Consider the following 18,336-nt stretch of genomic DNA (forward strand, 5'->3'; position numbering starts at 1 on the left):
ATATCCAAGCTTAATAAAATTGATCATGCAATGATGATATAAGAATTCTTTCTTTGGATAGTATGCATTTTTCCCGGAACTACACATTATTTCTGAATCAACAGTTTGCAATGATGATTTTTATAGCAACATGCGGCAAAGTATTTATATTTTTGATTTAGAAGAAAAATGTACCTACTCAAAATCTATTTTGGCTCATCATCGGTGTAGATACACCCATTGCCCAAAAATATATTTTAGAATGTTAAAAAAATCTAAAAAATACTACCTCCGATTCAAGGAATAAGGCGCCCTCGTTTTACGTGCTTTTCGTTTGACTAAGAATTACTTCAAATATATAAAGATTATTTGTATGAAATTAACATTATTAGAAAGTGTTTTTAATACGAATCCAACGATACTAATTACATATAATATAACCAAGATTTTGTTGCTCAATTTTTATGGTCAAAGTTTGTCTTGGAATACGCGTGCACCTTTTTCCTTGGGACGGAGGTAGTAATTCTAAGTGTGCATTCGGACATTCTATGTCCGCACACAAAGCATCCCCGAAAAAATAACATTTTGTATGACTTGTGTAACAAAACAATTCTAGGTACTCCAAAATAGCTTATTGGGATTATTTTTTAATTTTTTACACATCCACAAAATATTGGATTGAGCTTCGGTGACTTTGCCAGGCTGACTTTGCCGTGACTTTGGGTGACTAACATGTGGACCCTTCATTATGTAGGCCCCACTTAACCTCACTTGTAAGTGACTCAAAGTCACTAACTTTGAGGGCTGGCAAAGTCAGCGAAGCACTGTCCCAAAATATTGTGTGTGAACATAGCATGTCTGGAATGTTTTTCAATTTGTTTTTGACATATTTGAAATACATTTAGAATGCACATTTCATAATAGGTGCATTTAGATCTATGAGCCAAAACACCATTGTTCCCTACAACGTTAGCAACGATGCATGCTTCAGGAAGAAGTCGGGGGCGTAGTCAGAGATGAGAAAAGGGGGTTCAGTGTGGCTAGCAATAGCCGAATAGCCCATGTTGTATCGGCATCGACAACATAAGCTAGAGCTCTAAAGGATGGACTGATCCTAATAGGTCAAATTGGATGCTTCAGGCTGACCATCCTGATTGCATGGAATTAATCCAGACAATGCATGACTGTAGTCTTTCAGCTACAGAAGCTTCTGCGATATTTGAAAAATGTACCCTTTTAGCTAGGGGTTTTGATCATGTGATTTTTTACCTGCGATTTAGATGTAACACCTTCAGATTTTTTTTTTTGCTTCTAGGTTGGGCATCATATAAAGTTTCTTCAGGCTAGGGGAGTAGCTTTTCCCCTAAAAAAATAGCGTGTTAGGAATTGTCAAAAATATTTAATTGAAAGGGAGGCAAAAGACTTGCCTTATGGTTCCCCGGGAATTTGGCGCACGGCCGCCCGCGACCCTTTTGTTAGTCTTTGGTAGTTTTTTTAGACTCCTCGGGCGCGAAACTGCCGGACGGAGCCCTCCACGAAGCCACGCCACCCCCATTGCGGCATTGCCATGTGAGAACCGAGAAGGCAGGCCACCCCCATTGCGAAATTCGGATCTGCATCTGCAGCGCGTCTTGAGCACGCGTTCACGCCACTGCGAGGAGGGAGACGATCAGACGAGGAAGAAATCGATGGTGCACGGTACGCTGGAGGTTCTGCTCATCGGGGCCAAGGGCCTCGAGAACACCGATTACCTGTGTACGTACGAATCGACTTAATCTTTAAGGAACCCTAATCTTTAGGATACAGATTACTTACGGGGTCTTGTTGTGTCCATTCTGTTTTCAGTCGATCGGGACTTAATGATCGATCTATTTTAAGCATCTTAATTACAGTTTCGATCGGCCCGGTGCCTGCATTTGCACGGAACTGGCACTGGGGATTTATAGGCTGACAACTGACAAAGCATATAGCAATTAGTCTAGGTCTAGAAACGCCGTGCTGCCATGCGTTTTGCTGCATCTGTTGATTGTTTTCCAATCATTTTCCTTATGATTCGGCTGATTTTGTTTTTTTGTTTTTGTTTTGGCAAATCGACTGCAGGCAACATGGACCCGTACGCAATTCTCAAATGCCGCTCGCAGGAGCAGAGGAGCAGTATTGCATCAGGTGGATATGCTTTTTTCCATATGGTTTCTTCTCCTTACCAATTACCATAGATCTTTTCACTTATCTGGGTTGTACTTCTCATATGTTTTCAAGATTATTTTTTCTAGAGTGAGTTCACCTTTTACCCCAGAGTTGTGACACATATTACCAGATTTAGTGGAAATTTTACCGAAAGTATTCCATCTAGGAAATTTCAAACACGATTTTACCCCATTTTAGCATTCTACATGTTCTGTTAAATAAGATAGGTATGTTGGATCGATATGGCGCGACAAAAAATGTAAATATCCGATGGCGTCATAGACGATCATGTCCAACCTTCTCTTCACAATCTATTCCACTTCTGGCCGTCGTCCTGATATTTTTGAGCCTCAATCATCACATTACACCTTGTCCAGTGGACATATATCAGAAAAAGAGGGTACAAAGTTTCTCAAAGGAGTATAATTAGTGTCACAAATGCATAACTAGGAGGTAAGAAATGGAATTCTAGATTAGTGAGGTTGAATAATACATTCTTCCGTACAAATAGAAAACATATGTCATTATCACAATCTTTTATTTGTCTCCACAAAGATAGCAGGCAGTCTTGAAGATCCCACAAAGGTTTCCTCTACAATTTTTTTTATAATGTACTAAAACATTGTTTATGTTGTTATATCTGTAAATTTTGTGGCATACTAGACGCAGTTTGTAACATGTCTGAAACTCTGAAGAGTAATAGCATTACATGCTAAGAAAGTTCACAGGATGCAAGTGAACTGATAGTTTAGTAGTAAGGAAACAAAATAGCAAGTCCTCAGTTTAGAACATGTCTGAAACTCTGAAGAGTAATAGACATTACATGCTAAGAAAGTTCACAGCATGTAAGTGAACTGATATTTTAGTAGTAACGAAACAAAATAGCATGTCCTTAATTTAGCAGCACACTTTTTAAAAATTAACAGTTCCTTATGTAAAGAATAATAAAAATTCTTTTTATTGGCTCATGTCATTCGTTCAAGTGCAGACATCAGTTCTTGATGTGTAATGTGATGCTAAATTGCAAATTCTATGCAGGCAAAGGGAGTAGCCCTGAATGGAACGAAAACTTTGTCTTTACCGTGTCAGACCAAGCTACAGATCTAGTTATCAAGCTCATGGACAGCGACTCGGGCACAGCGGACGATTTTGTTGGAGAAGCAACGTATGCACATCTTTCCATCCATGTCTGCAATTCTGCAATACTGTTACATCAAAATTTTCAGTATCTGTTCAGAAAGCATCTGCAATGAAGTTACTGTCTTACTTCTGGCATGTGATGTTATGCACAAAAAGAACTTAGTTCCCTATGCAACTGGTTCTTGCAGGATTCCTTTGGAAGCAGTTTATACGGAAGGGAGCATTCCACCGACAGCTTATAATGTTGTGAAAGGTGAACACTACTGTGGAGAAATCAAAGTTGGTCTCTCATTCACCCGTGAGGTAGATTCTAAAATGCTGCCTCCCATTAGTATTTTTTATTGAATTCTTGAAGCTGGTCTTAACTACAACATTTTTTTCCTGTAATTATAACTGCCTTGTTAATGATGCCAAGAGAATATCGATGCTCTGATTTCCCTTCTCTGGTGTGTGCATAGGCCTCAAACTACTGAGGTTCCCATTTCTGATTTTAAATCAGCGAATGGTACCACTCTCCAGTAGGATGCCAGGACTAGTTCAAGCATCTCTTTAAAAGGGTAGGTGCTTAGCTTCTGGCATCAATGATTCAATTGATGCAGACCATGACAAGTTCCAACCTTGTAGGTCTATATCATAACTGAACGTAGAATAGCTGCATAAGTTCCAACCTTGTAGGTCTAGATCATAAGTTGAAAAAAAGGCAGGCCTGCAAGATGCAGTGGCTTATGCAGATTCTGACGATAACTAGTAAATTTATAGTCCAATTCAATTTTGAGGCGCAATCGTACACACCGGTGTTGTGATTCAGTTGGAGTAATAAAACTAATTAATGCTTTTCCTGAAACATATTTGGCGAATTACTACATTTAGTAAATGCAAATGGTAGACATCATTTTGCCGGCCCTTTTAAATTATTTTCCATTTGTTGTTGCTCTTTGTAGCCATATTTATGGCCAATCTCATGCAGCTTGCAGGCAGATATCCTTGTTCAGTTCCTCTGGTCAGTGTCTTAGTCTGCTGTGAGGTTCTGTGATTTTATAGGATGACTATAAAGAAGAAGAAAATATAGTATGTAGAATAATAGTCTAAGATTATTATACAAAGTGAATTTAATTTTGGTGAACCCCTACAACATACAAAAATAAAAATAAATTAATTGTCACAATTTAGTTTTCGCTCATATTTTTTCTCAGAGGAACTTGAGCTGGCTTAGACTTGATTGAGAACGAGCAAACCGTAAAGCAAATGCATTGTTGCCCTTCAGTAACATTATTATCCTGTATGCAGGATGTTCGCGAGCGTGGTCTTCCCGAGGACTTCGGTGGATGGAAACAATCTCATTGAGCAGACTGGAGGAACAATCGCCCTTGAAACACCATCTCATGCAAATACAATAAACTCAGTCAGTTTGTTTTTCTTTTGAGCCCTAAGTCATTTTGACTTCACAAATCATTTTAAAAGTAATATGCGAATTTCACGAATGTCAACAATATAGCTGCAATTCATCTGTTATATGCATTCTTGGTACTGGAAATAATAATAATTTTTCGGTGCCTTCCTGAAACAATTCTAAATGCTTTTCCATTATCTTGTAAGGTCATGTAGAAGGTGTCAAGTCAGTTGTCTGTAACTCAGGCCAACAGGAGTACAGGACCATATATGACGTGTAAGAGAGAGATATGGTATAGCAAGAGGGTTTGTGTATATTCCAAAGTAAAGCACTGTCTATCGAGTGTGTCTCGTGTCGTGGGTCAGATAGGACCCTGATTTCCAGTGGAAAACTTTTTCCCTTCCCTGGGAAAATTTGCATTGAGTGCCAGCGAAATAGTAAGCCTGCTTAATTCTCCATGGTTTTATCATCCTGACTTCTTCTCATGCCACACTTCATCAATCCAGGTCGTGTTCATTGCCTTATCTCGTGTTGTAGTTTTTTTCTCTGAGCTTGAGAGAATGGAGCGACAATCCTGGGTCAGTGCCGCCGCCGCCATGGAAGCCTCAACAATTCACCACCGCCGAGCACACGGCCAGGCCTCCCTGCCCGGGGCTGCTGCTTCCTAGACACAAGCTTTCTAGACGGACAAGCAACATGTTCTAAGAATACTGGCCTTGTTAAAAATTATCTGCATGCTAAGTAACTTTGCTATCTAAGAGATGGATCTGAAATCATACTGAGAATTGCTAGATTCATTGCTTGCTCTTGCTGTGTTTGATTTTGCGTAATTTGTTTCCTTCGCACATTTCAAAGGAGACATGTAGTTCAAGCCTTGAGGAAAAGAATAACGAAATACCAAGATTATTTCGGGCAACCTCACCAATTAATGGGGATCTATGTTGAAGTGAGAAACAAATATAGACAAAAGCACTGGTGGTGCTATCACTGATACATTTATGTCGGTTTGAACGTTTTGTTTAGAAAAAATAACTCTCAAGTAGAGAGCCTTGGATGATCCATTACCTAGTTCCGGTTATAGCCTTAGTAGTAGATTGTAGCTTGCACTCATGTTATGCATATGATGGGTTCTGCTTATGACATTTTCACCATAGCTGCAGTAAAACTGCACACGGTTAGCCTTCTAGCTAGAAAAAAAAATGCAAAGCATTTGGAGAATAGCTCAAGACAACCACATTAGATAATTATACTGCTTGTTCCTTGTTTTATTCTATGTTTGGACATATAATTTGATCATTTACAATTGTTGTTCCGGCCCACAAAATACTTGGTAACTTGCCTCAACCAATTATACCTTAGTTTTTTGTGCTATTATACTGATTCTAGCTTATATATATTTTTTGTATTAAAAATATTGGATATGTTTACACAAAATTCAAATAGTAATTAAAAAGAGCAAGTTTTTAGGTTTTCTTAATATGATACTGGATGTAAAAATTTCTAAACTTGCACACATCATGGTAGATAAAGTGCATAACCCAATACTGAGTAAACAGAGACTTATACAAGTTTCTTATGCTCCTGATAGCTACGAGTTAAAGTTTCTTGAGGTTAGAATATAGGTTGTATAGTGTGCTCCTATTTGTTACTATTGTTATATGATTACTTATAATATCCTGGACCCCAAGGTGGTTTGCAAAGCTACTTGCATAATCCTTGGAGTTAACCTCTTACGTGATAGTTAACTATTAGCAGGCCTTGTTGAAAAAAGTTCATTACTCTCGCGGTCCTTCACACTATGATCCATTTTCTGTACCACACCCATCGGTGGCCATAGTGAATCAATCACCATCATTTTCCAAGCTAAGCATTGCACCTACACCATCTGGTTCACTACGTTCTTGCAATGTTAACAGTGATGAGAATGACTGAGATAGTGTAACTGAGAAGAGAATTTCATGGACAGCAAAGGAAGATGAAAGATTGGTTAATTTGTTGCACACTCACATTTGGTAATCTAAATTATTACATCAGGAAGAGCACTAATATTAATTTCTCACAAAGTAGATGAGGCTATGGTTATATTGGTCAACTAACCCAATCAACGAAATTAACAAATAAGGTAATCAACATTGGGGATATGCCACTAGTTTCTACAACAATACCACTCGAAAAAAATGGAGAAGACAAATATCAAGGTTATTGGACCAAGACTTCCGCCAAATATGCCAGTGGCCAGTTCAATGCCCATTTACTGGAGAAGACCCATGCATTCTATGAGGTTGACTACAAATGACATTTGCATCACATTAATTGTTGACGAGATGGTAATGAAAATGGAAAATCTCGTACATATAACGAGTGGCTTGAGCAAACATAGAAAACAAAGACCCCAGAATCAGAGGTGATGTGAAACCATCAGTCCTCCCTTGTAAGCCTTCAAGATATTCCATATCCACTAGAGAAAAAGGCAGAGGCAAAGACAAATCAAAGTTTTATAATGAACTAGTATGTGTTTTCTTCAAATTACACTGAAGTTCAGTTTGGTTTGAGCTGAACAAATAGTACAACCAAGGTGGTCATCTTGAGTTAAAACATTAAAGCAGTAAATATTTAGTGGGGACATCTCTTCCGAAGGTCCTATTAGGGTAATATGCTTGTTATATTACCAGGGGGTCAAAGGCCACAATATATAGTACATGTACGGGTGCAAATATGCAGGAAGCCCCTAACATATGGGGAAACTACAATATACAGATATATACATCTAACACCCCCCCCCCACCCTCAAACTCATGGTGGATCCACAACACTGAGTTTGGAGAGTAAGAAGTCATGCTGCGCTCGAGTCTGTGCCTTTGTAAAGAAATCCGCCAACTGCAAATCTGAAGGCACATAACGAACCGCAACAACCTCATCCTGCACCTGAGCACGTGTATAAAAAGCATCAACACCAATATGCTTGGTCAGCTCATGCTTGACCGGATCACGTGCAATACTGATAGCACCTGTACTGTCGGACAAAAGTGGAGCGGGTGTCGTAACAGAGACCCCAAAATCTGCAAGTAACCACCGTAACCAGGTCACCTCAGCAATCAACAAAGCCATAGCTCGCAACTCAGCCTCAACACTCGAACGGGAAACTGCTACCCGTTTCTTCGTCTTCCAAGCAACAAGCGAACCACCAAGAAACACACAGTAAGCAGAAAGTGAACGACGATCCGTAGGATCACTCGCCCATGAAGCATCGGAGTAGCACTGGAGCTGGAGAGAGCTGGAACGAGGAAAGAAAAGGCGACGAGTGATCGTGCCACGAAGATAACGAAGAACACGGAGGAGATGACTGTAGTGAACAGTGATAGGAGCTGAGACAAACTGACTCAGAATATGAACAGGATAAGAAACATCAGGACGAGTGACAACAAGATAAATAAGACTCCCAACAAGATGACGATAACGGGTGGGATTAGGAAGAAGATCACCATCAGTAGGACGAATCTTAACATTAAGCTCCATAGGAGTATCAACCATGCGCTCATCCCCAAGAGCAGCACGAGCAAGAAGATCCTGAATGTACTTTTCCTGAGAAATAGAAAAGCCATGAGGAGTGGAAGAAACCTCAATGCCAAGAAAATAGTGAAGAGGACCAAGAGCAGTCGTAAGAAACTGGTCTCGAAGACGAGCCTTGACAAAGGCAATATACTCAGGATCATCACCAGTAATGATCATATCATCAACATAGAGAAGAAGAAGAGTGCATCCACAAGGAGAAGTGTGAACGAAAAGTGCTGGATCATGAAAACTAGGAGAGAAACCAGCAGCAGTCACCACAGAGGCGAAGCGCTCAAACCAGGCACGAGGGGCCTGTTTCAGACCATAGAGAGAACGTCGAAGACGACAAACCATCCCATCGGGAACAGAATACCCAGGAGGAGGCTGCATGTAAACCTCCTCACTCAACTCGCCATTAAGAAAAGCGTTCTGAACATCAAGCTGGGACACAGACAAGCGTCGAACAGAATAAACAGCAAGGAGAGTACGCACAGTGGTCATATGAGCCACAGGGGCAAAAGTCTCATCATAGTCGCGGCCGTGTTCCTGCTGAAAACCACGAGCCACAAGACGCGCTTTATAGCGCTCAAGAGATCCATCAGAGCGGGCCTTAATTTTATAGACCCACTACACGTGATAGGAAGAACACCAGAAGGGGGAGAAATAAGATCCGAAGTGCCAGTGCGCTCAAGCGCAGCGATCTCCTCAGGCATGGCAAGCTGCCATTCAGGATAACGCTCAGCATCCCGATAAGAAGTAGGCTCAGAAACAACAGAGAGACCGTACTGACTAGGAGAGTAACGGGCTGGAGCACGACGCTGACGAACAGGCCGTGAAGGAGGGAGCTCATCGGCAGAGGACAACTCATCAGAAGAAGTGGAAGAATGGACAGCATCGGAAGGATCCGAAGCCGGAGAACGAGGAGTACTAGGGGAACTAGACGGAGGAGAGGAAGGCGCCGAAGATGAAGAAGGCGCATCGGAACTAGGAGGGGGAGGAGAAGGGACAGCAGGGGGTGCATCTAGAAAAAGAAGAAAAGAGATATCATCCACCGGGTAAGTACCCGAGGTGGGACGAGGATAGAAGGGACGTGTCTCATCAAACGTGACGTCACGAGAGATGCGCATCCGACGACCAACAGGGTCCCAACAGCGATATCCCTTATGCTCATCACTGTATCCGAGAAAAACACACTCAACAGACTGAGCGGTCAGCTTGGTGCGTTCGCGAGGAGGGAGAAGGACATAACAAACACAACCAAATAAAGGAAGAGTCGAGTAATAGGGAGAGCGACCAGAAAGACGCTCGAGAGGAATGCCACCTTGAAGGGCAGCATAAGGCTGAATGTTAATGAGGTAAGTCGACGTAGCGACAGCCTCAGCCCAGAAATGCGGCGGAAGAGAGGAAGCAATCATCATAGCACGAGTAGTCTCAAGAATATGATGATGCTTACGCTCGGCGACACCATTTTGAGCATGGGCGTCGGGACACGAGAACTGGGCAAGGGTACCCTGCTCAGCAAGAACACCACGCAGGTGCTGGAAGATATACTCTCCTGCAGAATCAACACGAAACACACGAATAGGCGTGGAATACTGAGTACGAACCATGGCTGCAAAGTGCTGATAAATAGAGAGGACCTCACTGCGAGAGCGCATAAGAAACAACCAGGTGTACCGTGAAAAATCATCAATAAACAAAATATAGTATCGATGACCCCTTTCGAAGGAAAGGGAGCCGGACCCCAAACATCCGAATGAACTAAATCAAAAGGTCGCTGAGATACAGACGCACTAGTAGGATAGGGAAGCTGAATCTGTTTGCCTAACCTACAACCCTGACACGAATGCAAAGACACGTCTCCTGAGACAGACCCCAGAAGACCACTAGGAACTAATGACGATAAACGGGAGCCACAGAGGTGACCCAGCCGATGATGCCACTGCTGAAAAGATCCAGTGACAGAAGCAGCAACCGCAGGAGAACTAGCAGATGAAGTGTCAGCAGGAGAAACACGAAGCCAGTCTAATTCCCAGAGCCCCGGGGACTCAAGGCTGCGAGGGCCAGCCCCAACCAGGGCCTGTGCATGGCTGTCCTGAACAGCACAAGAATCAGCGTCGAGAAAGACGCGACAACCAGAATCAGTAAGCTGACTAGCAGAAAACAGGTTCATCTTAAGACTAGGAACATGAGAAACGTCAGGAACAGAGAAAGAGGAAGTAGAGAGGGTGCCTCGACTGGAAACAGGAAGAGAGGTACCATCGTCCGTGACAACACGAACAGGAGAAACAAGAGAGCGAAGAGCAGAAAGAATAGAAGACGCAGAAGTCATATGAAAAGAAGCTCCAGAATCCAAATACCATGGGGATGACATACCTGACTGTGTAGAAGGTGGTGGTCGCAAGGTGCCAGAAGAGTCAGGCACAGAACCAGCAGTACCCATCGAGGAAGAGCCTGTAGCAGCGAGTAGACCACGAAGACCACGGAGAATGTCCTGATCAGATAGCGCAACAACAGAAGATCCTGAAGAACCAGCCTGCCAATGAGTATAGTGCCGCTGACGTAAGCTGGGATCCCTCTGCTAGCAAGTAGAGATAGTGTCGCCAGACCTGCCACAGTAGGTGCAGGGAGGTGCTGTCATACCACGAGGCCGCTGAGGCTGACTCTGGCCCTGGACTGGAGGAGTAGAGGATATCGGCGGTGCTGAAGACCGCAACGAAGCCGGCGGCGTAGGAGGTCCACAAGCAACAAGAACAGAGGCAACCTCAAGAAGACCAGCATCACGAAGACGAGTCTCCTCAGCACGAAGCTCAGCCAGTACCTCAGAGAGCGGAACACGACCACGGACGAGCAGCTGTGCGCGGCGCGGCTCAAACTCCTGACGGAGCCGCGGCAAGAACTCAAAAACGCGCTGAAACTCCAGATCCGCGCGCACAGTCAGACAACAGGGACAGGTGGCACACACAGCTGTACGAAGAGAATCAAGCTGACGCCAAATAGCAGCACTCTGAGTGTAGAACTCATCAATAGTAGAATCACCCTGTTGAAGGGCATGCTCCTGGCGGACCACAAACAGGTAAAGAGCATCCCCAGACGACTGATGGCGCTGACGAAGAAAAGCCCACTAAGCAGCAGCGGTGGGAGACCCATAAACTCAGCAGCATACTAAGGCAGAACACTGGAGGTGAGAACAGCAGCAGCACAAGCGTCCTCATCTATCCACTGAGTGTAGTCAGTCAGATCCAGCTGGTAAGTCGCAACGGCAGTAGAGTGGTCCTGGACCTTCCGGTCATAATCAGCCAGATCAGTGTCATCAACACTCTTGGCTGCATCCTTATCCGCCTGGGTAGCATCAAGGGCCAGGGCAACGGGTGGCGGTGCAACAGGCACCGTAGAAGCAACGGGGCGCAGCGGACAGGAGACCTCGCCAGAAAGCACACCCCAAAGACGAAGACCGCGCACGTGGACGTGCATGAAGGCAGCGAAATCAGGATAATTCGCGCCATCAAAAATCACCGGGCAACGAGGAATCGCAACATAGCCCGAAGAGGAAGACATAGCTCATATTTTTTTTTACTCAGATCGGAATCTCACGATCTCACGAAACACGCGCAGACGCACGGGTCTCGACGGAACACGCGTAGGCGCACGGGGGCGGGCGGCGTGAGGGCGGAGAGGCCGGGGCGGGGAGCTCCGGTGGCCGGAGGTGGAGAGGCCGGGGCGGGGAGCTCCGGCGGCGGTCGGGCGGCGGCGGGGAGGTGGAGGGCGGCGGCCGGGAGTTGAGGAGCGGCGGCCGGAGTTGGAGGAGAGGCCGGTAGCGGGAGGAGGGCCGGGGGCGGCGGAGGCGCAGAACGGCGAGCGGCCGGGAAGAGGAAAGCCGGCGGCGGCCGGGCGGGGCGGCCGGCGGCGGAGGAGGACCGGCGACGGCCGGGGACGGCGGGCGGATGGGCGGCCGGGGAAGAAGAGGGCCAAGGCGCGGGTAAAAAAGGCGGCAGCGGTCGGACGCGGCGGCGAGGTGCCAGGACGGACGACGACAGCGGCTGCAAGGAGCTAACCTAGAGCTCTGATACCATGTTAGGCTAATATGCTTGTTCTATTACTAGGGGGTCAAAGGCCACAATATATAGTACATGTACAAGTGCAAATATGCAGGAAGCCCCCTAACATATGGGGAAACTACAATATACAGATATATACATCTAACAGGTCCAACAAACTTGTAATTAAGAAATCTATGGCTTTGAGCCATCCATCAAAATGTTTTTTTTCGTGTCAAGCCACTTGATGATGACAACCTTGAAATCAAGAATCAGTATTTTGACTTTCTTGGGAAGAACTGATACCATGTGTATTTGTTACTACGTCTATTGTACAATCTTGCGCGTGTGGAACAAGTTCACCTCTTTAGGCACTGCAAGTTAAACTCGAGAAAGACTTGGATCACCTACCTCATGTTATGGTCTAATTTATCTCAGTACATATTATGTGGCACGGAAAGTAAGTCCACATACGCATCTAGCTTTTTACCTCTTTCATGAACATATTCTCGTTCTTTGTTATTTTGCTGAACCTACAAAGTGTCTTCCCAGGTAATTTGATATCTTCAATTGAGTCACAATTGTTCAAGTTTTTGTCCTCGTTAGAGAAAGATCCTGATTGATATGGGAAGACACTTAACGAGGACCTTGGGTTTTCACCCTGAAAGGTAGGACTCTGAACTTTATCTGTGTTGCCGCCCCCACTTTCATACCACTGTTGTGAATCCCGGAACACCAAGCAAGTTCCTAAACATCGTGGAGATTTGAATCTTCCTTAGCTAATCCCCCAATCCCGTCTTCATGAAATTCTCTGCTTCTGACTTCACCATGGACCAAAAGTCTCTTGATGTCAACACAGAACAAAGCTTCGTGCCGCTCCCTCCAGAACCAAACGATCGGAATAAAAGCATGGGTGCGCGCGACTGAATACCACCCGATCCTGTAAACTTCAGGCAAAAGATGCAATATTCCATTCACTTCGGAGCCTTCCGGAACTCATCACTCCCGCTAGATGAAGAAAGATCGGCATCCGGAACGTCTTCATATTCGCGAAAGAAGAACCCTAGGACACCACCATGAAAGCCGGAACGGCCGCCCCCCACGCCGCCACCATGGCTGGGAACCGCGGTCCATCTTCCTGGTCAGCAATGATCCCACTACCGCCCTTTCCCCGCCGAGTTCCGCCACACCACCGTGTCTCCCGCCATGATCTAGTTGAAGTAGCCGAAGGACACCGCCACCAGACCCGCCGTCCACCGTCGCCGCCCCTGGAAGACCCCGCCTCCGCGCGAAGGGGAGTCCATGGACGCGCCACCACAGCCCCTGCCTTTGGCAGCTGGACGTGGTCGCCACCGCCGACGCCGACGGCGGCAGCGGCCAGGAGGAGGAAGATGGGCTGCCTCTTATTGGGTTCGGGTCATCGCCCGGAGCCGCCTCGTGCGAGACGATCCGGGGCGAAGGTGGGAAGGGAGGAGAGGGGATGGGAGGGGGCGGTGGTGGAGGGAGGGAAGGGCGGCGGCGGCGCTGGGAGGGTGGAGGGTGGAGGGGCGGCGGCTAGGTCAGGGAGGGGCTCAGGAAAACAATTTATGGGAATCAAAAGCAGCAAGAGAAGGACTGAATGGAGGGATTCTCCCTTTATCCATTTACTTATGTCCAAAATGAGGAGCTAGGAGAAACAAGTAATACCAATCTGAGGTTGGGGCGACAAATCAGAGGCCGCACCAACGTCGTCCCATGAATACTTCACTCATCGTGCTCTTGTGAACTGTTCTGTTTTCTTCATGAAAGAGAGAACGCTTTTGGTGTGCATAAACTGCACTTTGATCACTTAATTATATTCATCCTTGTATAGGGTATATATATCGGAGGTACAAGGGGGTAGAGGAGGAAGTCCACACACACGCTAAATAACATAGTTGAGATCCTGACTAAACGCACACACGCCATGCACGCACTGCATGGATATCGGATGCGGTGGACTCGGTGCGGTGGACTTGGTCGATGGTTATCTGAAGCGTGGGCTTCAGTTATCTTCAGTCTAACACGCCCCGCAGTGTCAGCGGTAAGAGGAAGAACGGTGAGGCTAGATCGGAACTCAACAAAGACACCAGATGGAAGGCCTTTGGAAATATGTCAGCATATTGGGATGCTGTCGGAATGTGTAGAACGCCTACTTCGCCAACCTGAACTTTGTCGCGAACAAAGTGTATGTCGATTTCAATATGTTTGGCACGCCGATGCTGAACAGGGTTAGCAGACAAGTAAACAGCAGAAACATTATCACATTACACAACCGTAGATTTGTCTAGTGGATGGTGCAACTCATGCATAAGATGACGAACCCAGCAACTCTCCGCAACCACATGAGAAACGACACGGTATTCTGCCTCAGCACTCGACCGTGACACAGTTAGTTGGCGTTTGGATGACCAAGAGATGATATTGTCCCCAAGAAAAATGCAGAAACCGGAGGTAGAGCGACGTGTATCGGGGCAGCCAGCCCAATCAACGTCGGAATAAGCGATGAGCGATGTGGTAGAGGAAGGAGTAAGATGGGTACCGAAATCCAAAGTTCCTTTGATGTATCTGATGATGCGCTTAACAAGATTTAGGTGAGAGGTGCGTGGGGCATGCATGAATAAGCAAGCTTGTTGCACGACATAGGAGATTTCGGGTCGAGTTAGAGTTAGGTATTGGAGAGCGCCGGTGAGGCTGCGGTAGTGTGTAGGATTGTCAAGAAGATCGCCGTCAGAGATGGATAGTTTAGAACCAGAGTCGATAGGGGTTTTGATAGGGTTACAATCATGCATACCATCACGATTGATGATGTCTAATGCATACTGTTTTTGAGATAGGTGGAGACCATCAATAGATTGAGAAACTGAAATTCCTAAAAAATGACTAAGAGCACCCAAATTTGTCATAGAAAATTCAGTACAGAGGGTGGAGATGATCTGGTAAAGGAATTCAGTTGATGAGGCTGTGAGAAAAATGTCATCAACGTAGAGTAAGAGATAGGCGATGCGAGAAGATGAGTGAAAAATAAAAAGGGAAGAGTCAGATCGAGAAGGGATGAAACCGATCGAGGTGATGAACGTAGTAAATCTAGTGAACCAAGCACGTGGTGCTTGTTTTAGTCCGTACAAAGATTTTTGGAGGAGGCAGACATGATCGGGATAAGAAGGATCTTCAAAACCCCGGGGTTGCTAAAAAAACAGATTCGTTCAGGTGACCATGTAAAAAGGCGTTCTTTACATCTAACTGATGGATTGGCCAGAAGGAGGAGACATCGAGGGAAAGAACAATGCGAATTGTGCTGGGTTTGACGATGGGAGAAAAGGTTTCGTCGTAGTCTATACCATGCTCTTGAGAAAATCCGCGCACTACCCATCTAGCCTTGTAGCGAGCGAGCCGTCAGAGTGGAATTTGTGCCGATATACCCACTTTCCAGAGACAACATTTGCACCGGAGGGCTTAGGGACGAGGCGCCAGGTTTCATTGTCGACAAGGGCAGAGTATTCTGAACGCATAGCAGCGGACCAATTCGGATCAGAGAGGGCAGAGCGATAGTTTGATGGGATTTGGGAGAGGGTGGCCGAGAGGGTGAAGAATTTGCACGGTTTGTAGATACCGTCACGGGCGCGTGTGCGCATTAGATGGATAGGAGGTGGATGAGGGCGAGGGTCTGGTGCTGGTGGCCGAGGGGAAGATTGGGGCGTGGTAGAAGGGGCAGCGGAAGGAGAGGTTGGAGGCCCTGCCGCGGTAGAGCTTGGGGACGAAATTTCTGCCGTGGAAAGGAATCGGCAGGGTTTTGCTGCCGCGGCAGCGGTGAGGCGGCAGGAGGTGCTATGCCAGAAACTGGTGGCGTGTGGCCGGATGGAGCTGGGAAAGGGGCGATCGGATGTAGGGGAAGAAGAGGATCTAGCGGAGGGTCGCTGGGTCTTAGCTCGATGGAGTAGGCCATGGATTCAGGTGGCTGTGCATCAGCGAAGGGAAGATAGTTTTGTCAAAGGTGACATGCCGAGAAGTGTACACGTGGCCAGTTGTGCGATGGAGACAACGGTAGCCTTTGTGCTCTGTGGTGTAGCCGATGAACACGCAAGGAAGAGAGCGAGCGGCCAGTTTGTGAGGAGTGGTAGGGCTGAGATTGGGGTAGCAGCGACAACCATAGACATGCAGATGTGCATAAGAAGGAGGCTGGAAGTAGAGGGCTTCGTGCGGTGTGCGCAGGTCGAGGGGTTTTGTGGGTCGTAGGTTGATGAGGAGCGTGGTAGTGTGCAATGCCTCGGCCCAATACTCCGGCGGCATGGAGGCATGGAGAAGGATGGTGCGGATGATGTCATAGGTGGTTCGGATGGCGCGCTCTGCCTTGCCATTTTGGGCGGATGTGTAGGGGCAGGAGAAGCAAAAAATGGTACCGTAAGGAGCTAAGAATTGGCGATTGGCATTGTTGTTGAATTCTTTCCCGTTGTCACACTGAATGGTGCCGATGTTGCTATGAAAATGTGTGCGTACAAAGGCATGAAAATGTAGCAAAGTATTTTGCACATCTGATTTCAAATGCAGAGGGAAAGTCCACATAAAATGTGAGTAATCATCGACAACAATTAAATATTACTTGCATCCTGATAAACTAGGTATAGGAGCAATCCACAAATCGCAATGTATAATTTGAAAAGCAGCGGAAGTGAAGCTAGAAGGCGGACATGTTTGCCTAGCTGACAGGCGTTACAAAGGCCGTCAGGTTTATTACAATGGGAAAAACTAAAGGACGTCGACGATCCTGGATGACCGAGCCCTTGATGCCACAAGGTGGAGGATGCAGCAAAGAGAGCATGGTCCTTCCGGGAAGAAGATGACGCTGACATGTAGAGCGGGTACAGGTCGCCATCATTGTTGCACCAAAGAAGAAGAACCCTCGTGCGCAGATCCTTCACAGAGACACCAAACGGATCAAAAGCCATAATTAAGGAATTGTCTGTGGTAAACATGCATGCGAATAGGAGATTTTGCACGATTTGGGGAGTAACAAGAACATTGTGCAGATGAAGAGGACGAGAGGAGGAAGGGACAGAGGTGCGACCGATAAGAGTAACATGAAGATGGGATCCATTGCCAACTATAACTGGTGCTTGTTGAAAAACATGTCGAGAGCTGGTGAGAATACCTTGCGTGGCCGAGAGGTGAGCAGAGGCGCAGGAGTCCGCGGTCCAAGGCCCGAAGTTGCCGCCGTGCAGGGACATATCCGTGAGGGCACCGATCAAAGCGGACTGCTCGAAGGAGGGGTTGTTGTTGACGTGCTGCTGCTGCTGCGGCTGCGGCGCGGCGTCCTGGTACACGGGCGGCTGGAACACCGGAGGCTGGTACATGGGCGGCGGCTTGTTCCCGAAGGCCTGGCCATGCGCGGGTAGAGCAACTGCTGTGACGGCATGGGAGAGGGTAGACGCCTGATGACCCACAAGTATAGGGGATCGCAACAGTCTTCGAGGGAAGTAAAACCCAATTTATTGATTCGACACAAGGGGAGGTAAAGAATACTTATAAGCCTTAACAACTGAGTTGTCAATTCAGCTGCACCTAGAAAAGCACTAGAAACAGGGGTGATGTGAAAGTAGCAGTAATATGAGAGCAGTAGTAACATGATAACACAGCAACGATATAGATAACACGAGAGGCAATGGCACCGAGAAAATAGTTGATACTACTTCCAATGACATGTAGAACGAGTATATGATGATGAGAGATGGACCGGGGTTCCCAGCTATCTACACTAGTGGTAACTCTCCAATAACAAGTGTTGGGTGAACAAATTACAGTTGGGCAATTGATAGGATTGAAATAGCATTAAGACAGAACATCAAGATTATTAATCATGTAGGCATGTTTTCCATATATAATCATACGTGCTCACAATGAGAAACTTGTACATCATCTTTTGTCCTACCAGCCGGTGGCAGCCGGGCCTCTAGGGAATCTCTCGGAAATTAAGGTACTCCTTTTAATAGAGCACCGGAGCAAAGCATTAACACTTGGTGAAAACATGTGATCCTC

At 46.1% G+C, this 18,336-nt stretch overlaps 1 protein-coding gene across 1 annotated transcript; it reads left to right on the forward strand.

The window, feature by feature from the left end:
- Positions 1–1,667: 1,667 nt before the first annotated feature.
- On the forward strand, positions 1,668–4,724 carry LOC124687578 (elicitor-responsive protein 3-like). The gene is made up of 5 exons (XM_047221356.1): positions 1,668–1,734; positions 2,080–2,145; positions 3,205–3,331; positions 3,495–3,609; positions 4,594–4,724. Exons 1-5 carry the CDS (start codon positions 1,668–1,670, stop codon positions 4,648–4,650), a joined length of 432 nt encoding a protein of 143 aa, XP_047077312.1. The 3' UTR covers positions 4,651–4,724.
- Positions 4,725–18,336: the final 13,612 nt, after the last annotated feature.

Source organism: Lolium rigidum, chromosome 2 (assembly GCF_022539505.1).
Source record: "Lolium rigidum isolate FL_2022 chromosome 2, APGP_CSIRO_Lrig_0.1, whole genome shotgun sequence".
In the NCBI taxonomy this organism is placed as follows: Eukaryota; Viridiplantae; Streptophyta; class Magnoliopsida; order Poales; family Poaceae; genus Lolium; species Lolium rigidum.

Bases quoted from the DNA above. Each gene is read 5' to 3' on its own strand.
- LOC124687578 (XM_047221356.1), top strand. From the start codon at position 1,668: ATGGTGCACGGTACGCTGGAGGTTCTGCTCATCGGGGCCAAGGGCCTC. The intron at 1,735-2,079 runs GTACGTACGAAT...AATCGACTGCAG, and splicing joins CGAGAACACCGATTACCTGT to GCAACATGGACCCGTACGCA. The intron at 2,146-3,204 runs GTGGATATGCTT...AATTCTATGCAG, and splicing joins GAGGAGCAGTATTGCATCAG to GCAAAGGGAGTAGCCCTGAA.